At 33.9% G+C, this 20,815-nt stretch overlaps 1 protein-coding gene across 1 annotated transcript; it reads left to right on the plus strand.

The window, feature by feature from the left end:
- Positions 1 to 16,878: 16,878 nt before the first annotated feature.
- On the plus strand, positions 16,879 to 20,299 carry LOC120276528 (probable mediator of RNA polymerase II transcription subunit 26c). Its single transcript, XM_039283289.1, has 9 exons — positions 16,879 to 17,440; positions 17,548 to 17,616; positions 17,697 to 17,779; positions 18,023 to 18,069; positions 18,178 to 18,230; positions 18,316 to 18,349; positions 18,424 to 18,512; positions 18,614 to 18,710; positions 20,008 to 20,299. Exons 1-9 carry the CDS (start codon positions 17,066 to 17,068, stop codon positions 20,112 to 20,114), a joined length of 954 nt encoding a protein of 317 aa, XP_039139223.1. The 5' UTR covers positions 16,879 to 17,065; the 3' UTR covers positions 20,115 to 20,299.
- The last annotated feature ends 516 nt before the right edge of the window (positions 20,300 to 20,815 follow it).

Consider the following 20,815-nt stretch of genomic DNA (forward strand, 5'->3'; position numbering starts at 1 on the left):
CTAACCCTTTTGTTCATTCTTTATCTCAAGAGGGTCAAGATATGGATGAATTACTTATAGCCTTGGGGAATCATGCATGTTTCTCATTTGATCATCATTTCAATTATTCCCAGCTTGAGCCAAGTCTTGCAGATCTGTTAACACACTATACGCAAGTCAATTATATAAGGCCATAATAGTTGGAGGGATATCTCTCAAATGATAATCATCCAAACTACTCCCAACCAGAGTGAAGTTTGGTATATCTGCTGACTAGCTACACACAGGACCATTTTACGAGGATATAAGAGTTTGAGGAAATGTTGCCCAACATTCAAGAAGATCCAGTGTGGCTGTCCAACTTCAACATTGAAGCTTCTACATTCTATGAAGAAAGTCCACTCCCAACTCAGGATATGTCAATTCAATTTGAGATGAACTCAACCATGGGAGATTGGAATATTTTGAGGCAAGAGGATGACATAAAACAAGAGGCACTGCCACTTGAATCAATTGCTTTGGAGGAAAATCAGTTTATAGAATGGCCTAATTATATTATTGAAGCAATTGAGAGGGTTACATCCCCAAAATGGATGGAATTAAGTCACTTGAGGGAAGAAGCTCCAGTTTTGAATGAGACACGAGATATCCAAGACATTGTGGGTGATAAAGTTTGTGATCAGGAATCATCAAGGCCACTTCACTACTCCATGATGGAAGAATCTCATGTCATATGAAGTGATTCTGCCCACATAATTTGGGAGAAAAATCATGATGCGATAGTCCCAATTGTGGAAAAACAAACCATTATACAAGAGATACTTCCCCCAAACAAGGATAATCAAGAGTTGGTCACATTTATTACTGAAGAAACACCACCAACAATTAGAGTGGAGAAGCATGGGGAGTATGCCACAACTAAAGAGATGGACTGAACATATGTGATTGAGTTTGCCACCTCTTTTGACAAGGGTAGATGGAGGAATAGGAAGAGAGTGCGGGAAGGAAGAGACAGTGGTTTCACAAAAAGGTTGAAGAAATATATGGACCCTCTAGAACCGAAACTAAATAACTCTTGTCCATGGTTATTCCCTTGGAGACCTAAAAGTCAATGTTTAATGCTTCTAACTTTAAAGAGTGAGCTAGAGAAATGGTTGATGGAAGTTGATGGTGGAAACATGAAGACAAAGACAACTCCTACAGCCACATTATATGTCATGAAGCTTAACACTGCCATTCTCAAAGACTTCCTCAGTAAGTTTGAGCATTACTCATTCTTTAGAAGTACTTATGCAAGCTGAAGCTGGGAGGAACACACTCTTTTCAAGCCTCCTTAAGGTAAGTGCATAGGTACGTCAAGCTAGTGGTGTTAAACAAGCGCTTCTTGGGAGGCAACCAAAGCTTTTGTGGTTTTTGCTTTATTATGTTTTCTTAGTTTAGTATAGTTGTCTTCTTTGAGTTTCTTCAATTAGTTGGTGGTGCTTCTGATTAATTCCTTGTTTGATTCTTGGGGTTTATAAGCATTTTCATTTTATATCTATTTTATTAGTTGTTAAGGTCGCAGGCCGAGCATTTAGAGTGTTGAAATGATGTTGAATTGAGGTCTAGAGAGTTTCCTGGGCTGAACATGAGTAGAGCACACCCGTGCTTACAGGCGTGCACATTGCAAGAACTGAAGAGTACGGGCGTGCATCCCCTGAATAGATGGGGGTTCTCCATTAAGTACCCAGACTCTTGCAGTAATAGTTTCACCAAGTAATTCCCAATCATCAGTGGGACCTTTAAATTTAATAAAATATTCAGTATAAGAATTAGCATCTCCTATTTGTGATAACTTAAAATGTCCTGTACTATAAAATTGCCAATGGGGTTTATGGCGACTCAAGAGTATATCATAAGTTACAGGGAGAACTGTTTTGCCATTATAGCGAGGAAGTTCATATATGATATGGGATTCAAAAGGCCCTTCTCTGGCATATCCTCATAGGAGTCCTTGTAGCTTAGGCCCAAAGAAATCTGGAACATCTTCATCTTCTGGGATAGAGAGCAATAATAACATTCCATTATAAAAAAGCTCTCCCACAATAAGTTTCAAATCAAATGATCCCCAGTCAATTTTGGCTAGTAAAGGTGGTGGAGCATAATTATTCTGTAATGGTAAACCTGTGTATTGTACTAGCTCCAATCCTAGCCTTGAGCCTTCATTCAGATCTCTTAATATCTCTTGAAGTATTGCAAGGTTATCATAGAAAGTGCTTTTTACTTTGTTAGCAATTAATAATTGCACTTCTATAGGTAATTTATTCAACCACTTTTATCTAAAGGATAATTTCAAATTCATCATTGCTGAGAATCTTCTAAAATTAGTGGTTGTAAGATTAGATGTTGTAGAATCAAAATTTTCTTTTGCAGTTTTTAGAGGCTGTGGAATTTTACTTCCTTCAGATTCAAGGACTTGCCTGTAAGCTTGTTCAGAATAATGTTGGGTGTAGAACCCACTCCATCCTTGAGGATTATTGCATTTTCCAACTGCTTTCTGAAGGTTTCCCCAAGTGTGATAAACACCGGCTTTTTTACCTTCAAAGATAACAAAGAATTCATAGTATGTCTTTGCTTCTTTGGTAAAGTACTAACATAGTGCATTTAATGCACTTATCTAAGATGTTAGAGTAGAAGATTTCCATAATGCATTGATAAGTACTTTCTGTTGGGTATCAAGTTCTATCCCATAAGGAATTCTAAAATTCCCTTTCGCATCTTCTTTGAACTGTGGTAATTCTTGACCTTTTAGGCTTTTTTTAAGCCATTCTTTATCTCTATAACTTTGTTTTGCAAGTGTTTTAAGTTCATTTTCTCTATATTCAAGGGAAATTTTGCTATATATGTATTAATTGTTTTAAAGATCTTAGAAGTGGGTTGAGCTACGGCAATAGCACAACTAAGAATCTTCGTTTAATTAGAGGTGGCATGTAATATAGCAGTAATCTTGCCTCATGTTTTCTTCTGTGTTTTGGATTTCTCTTATATTTTATTAAGATATTAAGAGAAAATCTGCTAATTTAGTATTTATTCAAAATAGAATGCTCAAAGATCTAAAAGGTGAAGACTCTATAAGGATCGCCTAAGTACCGATTAGTACACAAAGTGGTAGAAATGGGAAAAGGTCAGTAGGTCCTAAGATGGTAACCCTGAAAGATCTGATAAGAGTATGTCTATGGTGAAATAACAGATTTCTTATCTTAATATGATAATAAGATTTAAGAGATTCGTTCTAAAACTCTTTCTTAGCTTTCTCATAATTCTGTATACTTTATGTGTAGCTTTACATAATATCATCAACCTAATTATCTGGTTTGAATATATTGTTCTTGAAAACCTTCTGGAGTATATTTGTACCCATATTGATAATTTGAACCAAGGTTTATAGTTCGCATTAGGCCAAAGGTTCAACTTGCTGATTTGATAGAGGCCTGACCCGATCCAGTAGCTTCTGTCTCTCAATAAAGAGAATATTGCACTTTACCCTGGAGAACACAAACCAAAGTTCCTATGTCAAAACCCCTTGAGTATTTAGATTTAGAATTAAAGCATATCCAGAGTAAAATTACTCTTAATCATCATAAATATTATTGTTTTGCAGAAGGTAAAAATCATAAACATAGGTTCCATTCTGAAGATCATCAATTAAATCTGTTGTGTGATACCTCTTATAATATTCTGCATAATCTACATGCTTGCAAAGAATATTATTTCAAAACAAGTGAAAGTTTTTTAGATCTAAGTATTAAGAAAAATCAAAAACTAAAAGAAATAGACGAGAAGCTTGAATATCTCAAGCAACAGAGGGAGACTAAGTTATAAAGGCAATTACCAACAGTAGAAGATATCCAAAGATTGCTAACAGCAAAACAAAAATTTGAATCTGACACTGTGTTAGTATTAAAAAATTTGGAAGATAAAGTTCATAGATTAGAAATTTCTGTTTCTAAACTATTAGAATTTGTCAAAAAGTTAATCTAATGAGTAAAGATGATCCTGAATTGATCAAAGCTCAACAAATCATTGAACAATCAGTTTTTGGACCTTTTATTGAATTTTCTACAAGCTCTTCACAAGCTTTAGGATCCAAACAGAATAATACCATACTAGAGCTTTTATTATCTCTACATAGAAAGCTTGATTTATTAACACAGAGTGTTAAACAGCCTTCAACAGAAGAAGCTATTACAAAGCTTACTTCTAAGATGCAGAACCTAAATTTAGGAAAAAAGTTCAAAAGAACAGAACCTAAATTTAGGAAAAAAGTTCAAAAGAAAAACCAATTGTTAAAGCACCACCAAGAAATCTTTTTGTTTGGGAAAATCCAAAAAAGCAAGTGAAAGAATACAGATTAAAACATGGAAGATCATAGAAAAATAATACCCTTACCAAATAAGGATATTATAAGGCTATATAAAAATCAATGGGTTAGAAATTCAACTGTTAAAGATAAAAAGGTAATCATGGAAACATTAATCAATCCCAAACAACAATTAGATCTTAGCCGATCTAAACAGGAACAATTAGTCCCAGCTGAAACTCTTTATCAACATGGTTTTTGGGAAAACTCTCCCAAAGTACACCAACATTATAGTGAAGAAATTATATCCTATTGTGAAACAAAGCAACAGATAAATTTGAATTTCCTTTCAAGAGATCAAAAACATGAATTGTTAAAAAGGAAATATCCAATGATTCATATTGGATTAGTCCTTATAGGCATCCATGGCATACATAGAAAAAATTATGGTTCTAAGGTATTAATAACCTTAGTAGACTCTTCTGATAGTATACCCCAAAAATCAACTATTGGTTCTATGGAAGTAGATATGAGCAACAATCATGAAATCTGTTATTTAGCGCTAGATATGATAATGACTGTTTCAGATTTTTGCCAGTATTTTACTCATATTATTAAAACAAAGGGGTATGAATCAATTAGTCAAAGGAAAAACTTATTAATTACTAAAGCATTGGTAGGAAGGTTAGGATTTAACTCTTCCACAGCTTACAAACTACAAATTGAAAATGTCTTGGTTCATCCGGAACTCAAGGGATCAAGGCTATTGAAGGAAAGAAATTTTCCTCAACAGAATATGATAGTGAAGAATGGCAAATAACTTTAGGCCAATCACAGAAAATAGCCACTAGATTAGATTATTGGGCATCATCATCCAGTAATCCATCAACAACAACTTTCAAAGTTTCCTCTTATAAATCAGGAAAAACAGTTGAGATAGAGGAATTAAGTGATGTTGAACAGGAAACAATTTTAGTCATTATTGATTAATATGATGAATGGACCACATAAGAAATGTTTGAAGTCCAACAAGAATTTGGTTTTGAAATTTGAAAACCCCTCAATATTTCATCTGGAATCCCAAATGATCAATCAAATGATGAGGTCCAACATTTAGCGCCACTATATGATGAGGAACTGTTAGAAGGCTCTCTTTTACTTGAAAGACTTTAATATGAAAATAATCAAGAACCAGATTTTGAGTATCCAAATACACAAACTCTTCAAAGAGAACAAGTTATGATGAATGAAGTTAAATCCTCAAACAAACCAGCAACATCAATACCACAAACAAGAGTGTCAGGAATTCCTTCATTTGGACCTACAGTCTTGATGCCACATCCTATTGCCCAAATACCAATGGGAGTAGGGAATACTAGGACAACAACAAGACCATATAGGTATGATTTAATACCGTCTTCCTTCTGCAAATGTTCATACTGGATCAATGTTATTATTACCAAAAATTTTAAAATGGCAAGAAACAATAAGAAGGTGGGAGAGTAATACTATTACTCATGTAGCCACCAAACAATTTGTTGATAATACTGATAAAGTATTATATATAGAAATTTTGTTAAGGGAAACATTAAAATTATATTTTCAAAATTGGCGAACAACATTTCCTAATTAATTTCAAGCATTGATAGAAGGAGCTGAAGATACTTCAAATATTACTTCCCAAATTCATCAAATTATCCTAGGTTATCATCAATATAGGGGACAAACTGAAATGCAAAATCAAGCCCTTCTAGATTTAGAACAGTTACAAATAAGTAACATGAAAGATATAGAGATGTATTCTACCACATTTCTGGCACTTGCTTCTAAAACAGGATCAGTATTCTTAAGTCCAGAATTTAGTGCTAAATACTTTAGAAAACTATCACCTCCTTTCAACACAAAATTACAAGAGTTATGGGATAAAAAATTTCCCAACATGGCTATAGGAGTAGCTTCACGAATTGATTTTACATATAAAGTTTTACGAGATCTCTGTAAAACTAATGAGTTACATTGCCAAGACAAGGATTTTTTCTTCTGTAGGAACATTATAGTTCCAGGACAATATTCAAAAAGTCTTCAGCCAAGAAAAGCATTGAGAAGGTCCTCTAGATATAAAGGACAAAATGCTAGAGCTAACCAAGTTAGAAAATTCAGAACAAACAAGAAAATTGGTAAGCCTAACAAATATAGATGTTTTATTTGTGGGGAGATAGAACATTTCGCAAAAGAATGTCAAAACAAAAATGTTAATAGACAAAGAATGATGATATATGAAGAATTAGATCTCAATCCACAACGGGATATTGTAAGTTTAAATGATGGTGAAGATCCTAATGATTTAGATATCTGCTCTTTTTCAGACAATGAAGAAGATCAGAAGGAAAGATTGATATTTCCTACAGAACTATTTCTAATGATTTAAGCAGACTTTATAGATTGGAATCTAGAGAGAGCTAATAAGAAGTTCAGAAAAGAACAACAACAATGTACACATAACTGGAATCATTATCCAGAAGTTGAACATCTGTTATTTTTGTAGGATAAAACCCCAAAAAGAACAAGAAAAATTTGTCTAGACTACAAAATTTTATTATGTCTATTTTGTGCATAACTTAAACTTCAGATAGAGATCCCTTTGGGTCTTGAAATATTACCTATCACAAAGGTGGGTCACAGAAAACTTATACTAGAACAAGCATAACATATAATAGAGGTTGAATAGAAATAAATTTCCTTATAAAAGAAAAAGGAGACATAGAGGGAAAACTTATAGCCACACAGTTATCTGGATTACAACTAGGAGAAAGTAGTGAGATAATACATATGGCCTCAGTAGAAGAAGATAAAAGAAATAGAAGGTCATATAACATCTTTAGCAGCTGTCCAGAATAATCTCCTGAATTTCATAGCAATTTTAGAGATAAATGAAAAATCTTATCAACTTAAGGCAATATTAGACACAGGAAAATCCCGTTGTTGTGTTAGATATTCTGTATTACCTTCTTATTGCTATGAACAACTTCCACAACCTGTAAGTCTACATGGTCTCAATAACACTGAAAAAACTAGATTATGGGTAAAAACAAGATGTATTATCCTAAATAAAGAAAAATATCCTCTACCACTTACTTATGTGACTCCAGTAATCTCAAGAGAATTACAACTTGTATTTGGAATGAATTTCGTACACTCTTTCAAAAGAGGAGTCAAGATAGAAGGAGAAGTTGTAACTTTCTACAGAAAAATTGATATACTTCATACCTCACCAATAATTAATAAGTCTTTGGTGATGGAAGAAGAGATGGCGATTAGTCTCATCACAGAGTTCCAGGTACAAGACTATTTGTTCCATAATATTGGTAGCCTTACTGATTTTGAACAACAAATAATTCATGTGCTTAATAATTAGAGGAAAACCAAATTATTGGAAATAATCCTCTACAACATTAGCAGAAAAAAAAAATCCTTTGCAAGCTGGACATTATAAATCCTGATATATTTATCCAAGATAAACCTATTATACCTTCTCCAGAAATGACAGAAGAGTATAAAAAATATATTACGGAATTAATGACCTTAGGAGTCATAAGACCATCTAATAATCAACATCGAATAGTAGTATTTATAGTCAATAAGAATTCTGAACAGGTCAAAGGCAAGAGTAGAATGGTATACAACTACAAAAGATTGAATGACAATATGTATAAAGACCAGTATACTCTCCTAGGTATTGACTATTTATTGCGGAAAATAAAAGACAAAAAAGTCTACAGCGAATTTGATTTAAAATCAGGGTTTCATCAAATTATGATGGATCCCAACAGTATTGAATGGATAGCTTTTATTTGTCCACAAGGACATTTTGAATGGCTAGTCATGGCCTTTGGACTAAAAAATGCTTCTTCAATATTCCAAAGAAAAATGGTCAATATTTTTGGAAAATGTTTTGATTTCATCTATGTTTACATAGATGCCAATCAACATGTCCAACATCTACTAAAATTTTTTGATCTATGTAAATCTGAAGGATTAATTCAACCAAAAACAAAGATGAAAATCGGAGTTTCTAGAGTTGATTTCCTTGGATTAGAAATAGGAGATGGAACCGTTCAACTCCAACCACACATTATCAAAAGTATCCTTGAATATCCTAGCCAACAGCTAGAAGACCGAAAAGGTCTACAAAGATTTTTAGCCATTCTAAATTATGCAAGGAATTACATCCCAAGTTTAAGCAAATATACAAGAGTCTTCTACAATAAATGTTCTATGAAAGGAGAAAGAAGATTTAATCCACAAGATTGGAAGATGGTAAGTAAAATTAAAGATGTAATATCCAAATTACCTCCTTTAGTTTTACCTAAACCACACAGCTATATAATTATTGAAATAGATGGATGCTTAGAAGGTTGGGGAGGTATCCTAAAATGGAAACCTTTAAAAACAGAATCTCCTTCAAAAGAAAAAATTGCCCGCTATTGCAGTGGAACTTATAAAACTACAATTACTGCAATAGACATAGAAATAATGGCATGTATATATTCTTTAGAAAAGTTTAAAATATTTCTATATGATAGAAAAGAATTTACACTTAGAACTGATTGTATAGCTATAGTAAACTTTTATAATAAGTTAAATAATAAAAAATTATCAATTAATAGATGGGTGAATATTTGTGATCAGCTAACAAGAACAGGATTCAGAGTGGAAATAGAGCATATAAAAGGGAAGGATAATTTAGAAGCTGATAGATTATCGAGGATAATAGCGACAAGTCTTTACAGATAAAGAATGGCTTAAAAAAAGCCTAAAAGGTCAAGAATTACCACAATTCAAAGAAGATGTGAAAGGGAATTTTAGAATTCCTTATGGGATAGAACTTGATACCCAACAGAAAGTACTTATCAATGCATTATGGAAATCTTCTACTCTAACATCTTAGATAAGTGCATTAAATGCACTATGTTAATACTTTACCAAAGAAGCAAAGAAAGACTATGAATTCTTTGTTATCTTTGAAGGTAAAAAAGCCGGTGTTTATCACACTTGGGGAAACCTTCAGAAAGCAGTTGGAAAATGCAATAATCCTCAAGGATGGAGTGGGTTCTACACCCAACATTCTGCTGAACAAGCTTACAGGCAATTCCTTGAATCTGAAGGAAGTAAAATTCCACAGCCTCTAAAAATTGCAAAAGAAAATTTTGATTCTACAACATCTAATCTTACAACCACTAATTTTAGAAGATTCTCAGCAATGATGAATCTGAAATTATCCTTTAGATAACAGTGGTTGAATAAATTACCCATAGAAGTGCAATTATTAATTGCTAACAAAGTAAAAAGCACTTTCTATGATAACCTTGCAATACTTCAAGAGATATTAAGAGATCTGAATGAAGGCTCAAGGCTAGGATTGGAGCTAGTACAATACACAGGTTTACCATTACAGAATAATTATGCTCCACCACCTTTACTAGCCAAAATTGACTGGGGATCATTTGATTTGAAACTTATTGTGGGAGAGCTTTTTTATAGAATGTTATTATTGCTCTCTATCCCAGAAGGTGAAGATGTTCCAGATTTCTTTGGGCCTTAGCTACAAGGACTCCTATGAGGATATGCCAGAGAAGGGCCTTTTGAATCCCATATCATATCTGAACTTCCTCGCTATAATGGCAAAACAATTCTCCCTGTGACACATGATATACTCTTGAGTTGCCATAAACCCCATTGGCAATTTTACAGTACAGGACCTTTTAAGTTATCACAAATAGGAGATGCTAATTCTTATACTGAAGGTCCCACTGATGATTGGGAATTACTTGGCGAAACTATTACTGCAAGAGTCTGGGTACTTAATGGAGTAGCTATTCGAAGCAGGAACAATGGACCAATACCAGAAACATAACCTGAAGGGTTTGGACGACAAACCCAACCAGTGATCTTTCTGGCAAAATGGATGAAGATGTAGCCTCCATCATGGAAGCAATGGAAAGTGATTAACATGAATAAGATTTATTCTCTGGAAGAATGATGAAAAACCTAAAAATACCCCTTCCTGTAGCAATAATTCAGGGGTAATCAATGTAATTTTAATTTTAGCCTTTATGACTAAGTATACCCTTGCTTTAGGCAGCTGGCATGGGTAAGGATTGTAATTATAACAAGGCTCTCCTTCTATATAAGGAGACCCTCTCTTGTATTAAGGATGTAGTTCAAACCTCTCTGAACCTTCTCGAGTAATAGAAGAATTCCTAAGTTTTTGATCCAAGGCCTTCATTTTCTACTTCTTTTTCCCTGCAACTCTGAGTACAAGGGTTTAGCCAAAGAACTTGGAAGAATCTTAAAGAAATTTATAGGTACCCAGGCTAATAACACATTGAACCTTAGGAACGAGGAGTACCCCACCAAGAGAGACAACTTATGAGCACCACCAGCTCATTCCTATTTTTTTGTATTTTCTTTTATTATTTTTCTTTTTTTTTTTTTATTGAGCTTCACTTGTGCAACCTTTTTGTTTTTCGGGAAGTGAGCCATATTGGAGCATGGAGCTCTCAAAATGAGAGAGGCCACATCACTTCATGTGATCAGGAAAGTCCCTAGAACTTCTCCTCAATTTAATGTGTCCTCAATTTATTTTTCACGCATACATTTTTATACATTGAGGACAATGTACGGTTCAAGTGTGGGGGGAGGGTTTTACTTTTTGTATCCATTGTGATGATGCATGACCTAGGACAAGCTATGACTTATTGTATAGGAATTCACAAGGCTAAGGATGACACTAGGATTAGTGTTTATTTGTGTTAAATGTTATTACTAGTTAACTAGTGTCCCAGAAATCTCCTTTTCTGCACTTTACCCTACTTGTGGAATTACTTGAACCTATGAGGGACTTTAGCCTTTAGACCAAGTTTGGTGTGCGTATTCCCTGAAAAAAAAAGTGTTAGCTTATTTGGTTTTATCTTCATTCTAGAAAAGTAGGATTTTTAAGAATGCCCTACCAATGTTTTATAAATAGTTATGTCCAAAATTTGGTAGAAAGAGCTATCACCCTATGAAGCATGAAAGACGCTCTTGAGTAGTTGGATCTTTGGCATTACTAATGTCCACTTGATGACCTACCGGGAGAAAATGCTACCTCTAAAGTGCATGAAGCTACTACCCACTTGTTGTATGTATAAATAAGATCTTATTAGCTAAGTCTTATGTTGGTATATGAGGCACATATTTAGGGAAACTCACACACACACACACACACACACGAGGATTATGGAATACGGGTGAATATATTCTTTTTGATCGGCTAAACACACACTAACTCTTAGTTCGCCTTGGTTGCCCTTGAGTTTCCTATTTCTCTGAGGTCAAAGGTCACGCACTCATCTTCTTTATCTTTGGTTTTAATTGTTTTGCTTGAGAACAAGAAAATGTTCAAGTGTGGGGTTATTTGATGAGTGCATTTTATATAGACATTTTTATATGCCCTACTGCATTAATTGCTTGTCTTTTTGCATTCTTTTATTATAAATCGATGCTACTTTGGGTATTTATGTTTAATTGTGCAAACAATTAGGTCTTCGGATCAAAGAATGAGTCTTGGAACAAATCATGCGCAAAACAGAGTTGAAATGCAAATTACAGGGGAAGCATAGGCAGAAGCACGCCCGTGCTTATGCCCATGCACTTTATGGAAAAATCCTCATTTGGCTAAGCATGAGACTGTAGCACGGTACTATAGCATGAGAAGCATGGTCAAAAGCATGCTCGTGATTCACCCCGTGCAAATTACAAGCGTTTCCAAAAGAAGAGTAGTACGATACTATATCATTTATACTGTAACACGGTTACTGTAGTAAGCGGAAGAAAAAGCACGGCTTCGGTGCCCAGAGCATAGGCCAGCTTATGGGAAGCACACTAGTGCAGATTATAGGTTTTGCATTTTTCAATCCAAAATAGTGCTGAAGACTTTGTCGTAAAAGAACGGTCAAGAGCATGGTCGTTCTTGCCTTGGGAATGCCTTCTTAAGCCCCAAAGTTAGGTTTTCAAGGGGACTTTTTCATGAGGTTTTCTCCATATTTGAGCTAGAGCTGCGACGAAGCTTTACTTTCAAGGTGGATCTGAGGTGCTAAGACACCGAGTAGGTCAGAGCAACATCAGCGGGACTTCATCGAAGCACCGTCGGAGTTGTTTGGGAAGCAAAAAGGAAGTTTTTCATGGATTCTTTCTCTTTTGTTTTCTTTAGACTTTCATGTGTTTGTAAAACTATGAGGGGCTAACCATCATACGGTGCCCCAGATTATGATCCTTAGATTGCGATGTATTGACTTTGTAGCTTTGATTATTGAGTTTCCTTGTGATTTTCCTTTTGTTTATCTTGAATGCAACTCTTTGTGTTGATTGCCTTGATGTTGTATGCTGCAAAACTCAATGTGGGAATTGCCGTTAACTGCTTGAGCATTGATTTTTCGTGCATGTTCCCCGTAGTTGTAACTGTATTCAAGAAGCATGTTAGCCATAGTTGCATTTCGCTATCTAGATGAGGATTGAGAGATCCATCTAGCTAGGGCACACATTAGGGATGGGGTTGAGTCCACACTGAACCTTGAGTAAGGTCGTACATTAGCAAACCCTCCAAGGGTGTTAACCAAAATCCATGGAGATGTACATGTAATCATTGCTTAGTCATTACATTTATCGAGGGGAGTAGTCCGGGGCATTTCTCTATCTCAGTGATTCTCACCTAGTTTACTTCCAGTCCTACATTTACCTTAGCCGAGTCTTAGTTCAATTTCACTCTTTAAACCTTTGGTTTTGGCTAGATATTAGAAGATCAATGAGTACTAAGAGTTATACCAGTCCCTATGGATTCAACTACCTCACCTATTCGGTTACGCAAAAGGCATATCAGTTTCGAATCTTGTCGAAGATGATATGTGATTTCTTATCTATTCCTATCTCCACTGTGGCTTTAAAATCTGCTTTTAGTGTCGGTGGTAGAGGAATTGAGCCGCACTGCTCATCTTTAGCTACCGATACTGTGCAAGTACTACTTTGTGGGAAAGATTGGCTTTGGAGCTTTTATTGTATTAAAAGAAAAGCAAAAATAATTTTTCTTTATTTCTATCCTTGTTAAATTTAATTATGGATGTATTTAATGTTTGATACTTCATACGTACATTCAAAATATATATTTTTTTATTTTCCTTTTACTTAGGTTATAAATAAGGTCAAAGAAATCTTATTGTCATAAATGAAGTTTATACTTGCAAATGCTTTAATGAAGGTATTGAGTTTAATTTTATAATCAAATTTTGAGTTCCATTTTGCATGTATGTTATGTAATGTATAAACTTATAGTAAATAATGTGTTATGTTTTGTAGGAATTCTCAAGCTATGGAAACAAAGAAATTATCACTAAAAGAATGTCTTGTTACATGTTATACATGATTTTTTTTTCAATTGTAGACTTGATTGTGTTAATGTTTGAATTATGCCAAGACTTAATAGATGAACTAAAAATGCTATGTATAACTTGAATCTTTATGTGATTATTACATGTGATTTTTTTTTTACTTGATTGTATGGATGTTTGAATTATGTCAAGACTTAATAAATGAACATCGATATTTTGATGTTTAAACTAATTGTATCGTGTGATTTGAATCTTGATGTGATCATATTGATGGGATGATGAATGGTTTGTTAAGTATGAAAGCCATTGATGAGTGTACAATTGTTCATTATTTTATATCATTTTGTACACTCATTAGACATGCATTAGAGATATATTGTGGAATTTGATGTTAAACATAGTATATTTTCCATTCTCAGACTTCATGCGGCACTTAAAGATGAGAGAGAGCCAAAAAAAAATATTCTAGACCTAAAATGAAGAAGAAGAAGCTCTCTCGGCATCAATCAAAAAAGGACAAGGCAAACATGATGGCTTACGGGCACCTTACGGCCGTAAACCTCTTCCAAAGAACCTTGCAACCATGCTTATGCCCATAAGAAGAAGCATAAAGACAAATTAGAGGACATTACAAGCAGGACTTACGCCTGTAAGTGTGACCGTAAAGACCATCCAGAGGAATTTACAAACACAACTTACGCCCACAAGGGTGGTCACAAGGGCTTCACAAAGAAGTTTACAGTTCAACATTTATGGCCGTAAGCTGGACCGTAACACAAGACTAAAGACCTTACAGATGGGACTTATGACCGTAAGTGATCCTATTATGAACGGGACTTACGAACGTAAGTGATCATATAAGGCTCACGATCCATCATCCTCGCCTCCTTACAGCCATGTCCTTACACCCGTAAGCAGCCCATTGGTAAAGGGAAGGATTGCTCTATTTCTAGGGCATCTTTTGTTCTATTTTGGAGGTGAGGCAAAGGGAAGAAGAGGGATGAATCTCCAAGGCTCTTGAGGTGATTTTGGAGGGAGATTCAACCCAACCATCTTGAAAAGGAAAGATTGTAGACATCAAGACTAGCTTGGTGGCATTCGCGGATGGTCCTTGGGTGTTCTATGGCAATTATCCACCAATACGATTGAGAAGGGGGTTTTCATTTTTAGCTTATCTCTCTTCGTGTCTTATTGTTTGAATACTTACCCTCCATTAATGGAGGGCTAATTTTGTAGATGTTTGGGTATAGTCGAACTCTAGTAGTTGTTGTTGTTTTTTTTTTTTTTTTTGACATTGGTTGTAGATCTTTGTGATTTATTTGTTTTAAAATTGCAATCCATTTAGGAGAAATTTCATTTCTATTCTTTATGGGATTATGGGTAATTTCTTTGCAAGAAGAATTATCTATTTTATAAATTCTTGTTAATCCACATTGAGATTTCACAGAGTGTAAAACGATTGGGGGTGATTGTATCAGCACTGTATAGAATTAGTTACTATTCACTCTTACAAGATGGGTATAGTATACCTTAGGAAATCTTTCGATGCAAATAAGATTGCATGATTAGACAACCTTTATCCTGAACTTAACAAAACCCTAAAGGGATACTATGTCCGGACATCACTTCTCCTCCTGATTTCTCTACTCTGTTTTGTTTCATATTTCTTGCTTTTTAGTTTGTTCACATACACCACTATTTTCTATTACGCTAACTTTCGAGACACGACTTAGTACTAGTAGTCTCAATCTTTCCTGTGGACTGATTCTCCACTTTTAAACACTTTATTACATGATCGACATTTACACTTGCGTCCCTATTAGCCATTAAATGGATTGAATGGTTTCTTTATTGCTTTTTGGCATGGGCATGACATGAATGGTTTAGTGGATATGGATATAAAAAATTATGGAGATTTTTATCCCAATATTTATTTATTTTGTTATTATTATTAACTTGTTTAATGAGGTTTTTAATGAGCTTGAACTCGAGCCTAAACTCAAGCCAAGTTTTATATGATTCTAGATATAAGCTTTAAAGATACTAAAAATGATCCTCGAGCTCAAATCCAGCCTAGTCGAGCTTGATAATGATTCATTAAAAGAGTTTCAAATGACACTTTATTGAATAAGAAAATTAAAAATAAAGAAATTACCAAGCCTTAATCGAGCTAACAAGCAAAGCCCTAGCCTCAAATTTTCTTAATGAGCCGAGCCTGGGTCTCACTAGTGAAGCTCGAAATAAGCTTGGCTCAAGCTCAAGCTCGATTAAAATAATAACTAGCCGAGCTTGAACATGACAAGGCTCCGTTCGACTCAATTCATTTACAGCCCTAGGTCTAGTTGCCCTAGGTCTAGTTAACAGTTGTAAGCGTTGTAAAGTAAGCTTCTCTGTCTAGTGCTTACAACCTCCCTTACGGATGCAAGTCTTGCCCAAACACTCCTCTGCCTAACCTTTATGCCCAGGCTCATAGGTGTAAACCCTACCCTTATGCCTGCACTTTATACTCATGCTTACAGGCATAAGCCTGCCTAGCAAGCTCTTTTGTCTGATACTTATTATCGTAAGGGGTCGTAAGATGTCACGGTTGGTTTGTTCTCCTGCTCTCATGCCGAGGGACATCCTTCTTTCTCAGTTTGCTCCAAAATTGCTTCATTTTGCTCCCTCATGCTCATTGTGCTCTACCCGTGCCCTAAAATCAATAAAACAACAAGTGAAGTGCTCCAACTAAAACATCGAATACATGCCAAATGAATATAGTAAATAACACAAAATACATGTACACTCACTCATATATCACTTTATCACTTCTTTTAATTTTGAACTACACCCACTTCACTTCATCATTTTTTCTCTAAAACGGGGGAGGTTAGGAACATAAAAAAATTCATTTCACTCAATCCAGCATTTTTCACTATTTATAAAATAAATATTAAAATTACTAAAAATGATATTACTTCCACCCTCTTCAAACAAAAATCATTTCCACATCTTCTTTTCACTCCAAACCAAAGCAAATCAAAGCCACTAAATAAAATTTTAAATATTACAAGGGACGTTCATGTAAACCACCAACAATTCCTTAAAAAATTTATACTCCTACTTTTCCCTCATCAAACCCTCTCTAATTTCACTCCCTCCAAAAATATATATAATAAAATAGAAAAAAATCAAAACGATAAGGCCAACCTCCCTGTTTTGATTCCCATCCCCCGCAATCCGTACCATAGCTTTGGTTTTCCTCTCCATCTCCAATCCCTCTCTCTTTCTCTCTCAATGGATTTCCGGCGAGCTCTCTAGCGATTCCAGATCGTGATCCTGTTCCATGGATCCCGACAATGTCGGCGAGGTGCTGAGGACCTACAACGTCGATCTCTGGTCCCTGATCGATGCCGCCATCTCCATGGCCGCCAGGGATCTCCCCGGAGAGCTTCGCTCCCGCCGTGACTCCATCGTCAAACGCCTCTACTCACCGGAGCCTTCCCGGTGCCGTAGCTGTGCCGCCGCCGGTGAGGATCTCGGCCATCGGAGCAGCGATGCGAAGGAGATCTCTAGCCTTGGGGACAGTGATGCCGATGAAGGGGATCTACATCTACATCGGGATCAGGACCAGAACCATCGGATCAATCCTGACTGTCCGATCGACTCCGAGAAACGCCGGATCCTCGCCGTCAAAGAACTCCTCGAGGATCCCGATCAGGTGAATTCCTCGCCGATCTTTCCATTTCTATTTCTAAAAATTCCGCTTTTATTATTAATTATTAATTATTATTTATTTTAATTATTTTAAAAATAAAAAATAAAAAGAATGAAGAAGTGCTGGTCAACCGTCTACAGAAGCTGATCGATATGGACATCACTTTCAAAGCATTGAAGGTGATAATTATCAGAATTATCTAAATTTATAATTAATTAACTTTATTATTTATTATTTAATTTTAATTTTAAAATTTTAGGAAACGGATATTGGGAGGCACGTGAACGGGCTACGCAAGCATCCCTCCGGCGAAGTCCGGCGATTAGTGAAGCTCCTCGTCAGGTTTTTACATGTTCCCCTTAAAAAATTTAAAACTTTTTAGGGGGTTATTTTGTAAAAATCCCATAATTTTTAAGTAAAAAATCTGTCGGTCCCTGCAATCAATGGAACCAGCTTTTTTATTTGCGGAAATTAGCGAAATTTTTTGTTTAATATAAATGATATTTTTTGTAAAATAAATAATTAAATAAAAATAATTGTGAATTTTTTTAAAAAAATTTTTTAAAGAATCAGATTCATTTGCAGGAAGTGGAAGGATCTGGTGGACGATTGGGTGAAGTCGAATTCCGACGGTGATTTCCCGCGCTTTTTTTAAATTTTCTAAAAAATAATAATAATAAATTTTAGCTTTTTTCTTTAATAATTATTAATTTAAAAAAAAAAAAAATTAATGCCTGCAGCTGCTGATTCTCCTCAACAAACGGCCGGGAAAATGAATCAAAACGAGCACCAGGCCCTCCACTTCCCCGAATTTCTTTTTTATTTGCCATATTCAAAATTAAATTTTATTTATTTTTGTTAATAATTTATTTTTTCAGTTGGTGGTTTTCGATTACTCGCCGAATCCCCACAGTGAGTTTATCACATTTTTATTTTTATTTTTTTAATAATTAATATTTATTTATTTATTTGATCGATTAAATTAGATGGTGGTTTGGTGTTGGAATCGGAATCTAGAGGAAAGAATATTCCGCGAAGAGATGCGCCGCCAAAACTCAGCCCACCAGCCACAGTTGTAAAGAAATTAACTTTATTTTTTTATTTATTCACTTTTTTTAAAAAAATATTGTTGATATTTTTAGTGAACAATTATTTATAAAAATTAAATAATTACAGAAAGCAGTAAATGATGAAAAAGATGGGTTGATTGATCCGGAAAGACTGGCATCAGCAAGAAAAAGACTGCATGAGAACTACCAAGAAGCACAAAATGGTAATAAATATTTCATTTCTCTTGCTTGCTTTAATTTATTATTAGCAAATCATATGATGAAAACAAAGTTAAAGTTTTGCATGTTAAGAATCTTGCCATAGGTTAATCATTATTTAAAGATATGTATTAAATAGTTATTTTTTTTTAATATAAATATGTTGTTGTATTCCTTTGAAGGGGAAAGGTTCCATATTTTTTTTATAGAAAAAAGGAGTGGTTTAAAAAGTGTTTTTAACTTTCTAATCCACCCGAAATATTTGTATTTAAAAAATAATTTAACATTTTTAATTAATTATATTTTTATAAAATCCACTTTACTCTTGTTTATATTATGTTTAAATTTTTTGCACCGGTAAAATCCCCTGGTTTTGTTGAGTTTGTGAATGATTAGGCAAACTTAGGCTCAATGAGCCCAAACACTTGTTAGTCTCAATGCAAGTTCGTATGTAACTAGCACTGAACTCACTTGAGATTTAAACTAGCTAGTAAAATTGAAGAATGTAAGAAAAGATAAAATTATAATCTCATGAAAATTAAAATTAAATATCTTTAGAAAAAATTTTGGTAGAAATAAACTTATAGGAACATGTAGGTACTTTTGAAATTAACCAAGACCTACCACAAGTCATTTTCCTTAATATTTATTAGATTTTTTGTCTAATAAAAGTTGCATGTTGTCTATATTTTTCAATGTAAAAAAATGTTGATATGAAGATATTTTAATTAATTTATATAAAAATTATTTTTTAAAACTGTATTTTGTTTTTTTTTTTTAAACACTTGAGTGGAAATTGATTTTGTTTTCTAACAAAATTGTTTGGATTATTAAATTGATAAATATTTTTTAAACTAGCTTTTATTTATCAAAAAAATAATATTTATTTTTTAATCAGGCAAACATTGAATTTTTATACGTTGCGTCTCTGGTGGGTGTTTTGTAGCATGGTCTGCACAGATGATTTTCAAAGACATAGTATTTAAACAAATATTTAACTAAATTATAAATTTTGTCTTTTTGTTATCGGCTTCAAATATTTAAGATTGATTTGAGTTCATCCATACTAATAGAAAGTTTAATGATAATTCATTTAAAACCATTTAATTAGTTTGTCCATGTTCTGAAAATTTGAAGCTCATCCAAAATTTTTTAATAACAGTAGAAAACTACATGCAGTATTAGAATATTTATTTATTTATTTATTTATTTATTTATTTATTTTGTTACATTATTTGTTATTTATTTATTTATTTATTTATTCATTTATTTATTTATTGTGATGATGTGAGTTGTGATTAGCCAAGAAGCAAAGAACAATTCAAGTGATGGATATCCATGAAATCCCCAAACCGAAGAACTCTTTTCTCCCTAGAAACAAAGGTGGGCCCCATGGGAAACGCTGGTGACGTGGGAAACGGGAATCGAGTATTCGAACGAGAACCACTTTGAAACGTTTCCCCAAGTGTTTGGAATTTTCTCTTTTTTTTCCAATGCAACTGTAATTATTAATCTTAATTTTCTCACTGTTAAGGCAACAACTTAGTTACTGAATTAGAATTATAATTATAATTAGAAAGCTCCCTTGTTCCTAGTTTTATTATTTATTTATTTATTCATTTATTTATTTATTTATTTATTTAGAGTGGGAGATAGAGAAACAGTGAGGATTATTAGTTAATGTGACATATCATATTTTAGCAAGCTTTGTTTTTATAAAATGTGAGACAATGGAATATTTAATTGTCCATGTGCAATAGAAATCAGTGTTTTATGGCAGTGGGTCCCTCTTTTTCTAGAAATTGCACAAGTAGTAAACCCTATTTAGTTTTGAAATTTATTTGTTTATTTATTTATTTTGTAAAGGGCTTGTTGAAGATTATCAACTCATGAAAAAGTATGTAGAAAATTGTATTTCATTGTCATATATATATATATATATATATTCATAGAGGTCTTGATGTAATTCTTCAAATCTGTTATTCAACTTCAATAATTATCACTATTAAAATGGTCATCTTATCTCTGCCCCACTATTATATAATAATATTATAGAACTAAAAACAAATTTGTCTATATATGTTTACAATATTTTCTATCCTAACAAAGA

The sequence above is a fragment of the Dioscorea cayenensis genome, chromosome 14 (genome assembly GCF_009730915.1).
Source record: "Dioscorea cayenensis subsp. rotundata cultivar TDr96_F1 chromosome 14, TDr96_F1_v2_PseudoChromosome.rev07_lg8_w22 25.fasta, whole genome shotgun sequence".
Taxonomy (NCBI): Eukaryota; Viridiplantae; Streptophyta; class Magnoliopsida; order Dioscoreales; family Dioscoreaceae; genus Dioscorea; species Dioscorea cayenensis.

Excerpts from the sequence above, each read along its gene's own strand:
- LOC120276528 (XM_039283289.1), top strand. The coding sequence starts at position 17,066 with ATGGATCCCGACAATGTCGGCGAGGTGCTGAGGACCTACAACGTCGAT. Across the intron at positions 17,617-17,696 it reads TCACTTTCAAAGCATTGAAG|GAAACGGATATTGGGAGGCA; the intron begins GTGATAATTATC and ends TTAAAATTTTAG. Across the intron at positions 17,780-18,022 it reads TTAGTGAAGCTCCTCGTCAG|GAAGTGGAAGGATCTGGTGG; the intron begins GTTTTTACATGT and ends ATTCATTTGCAG.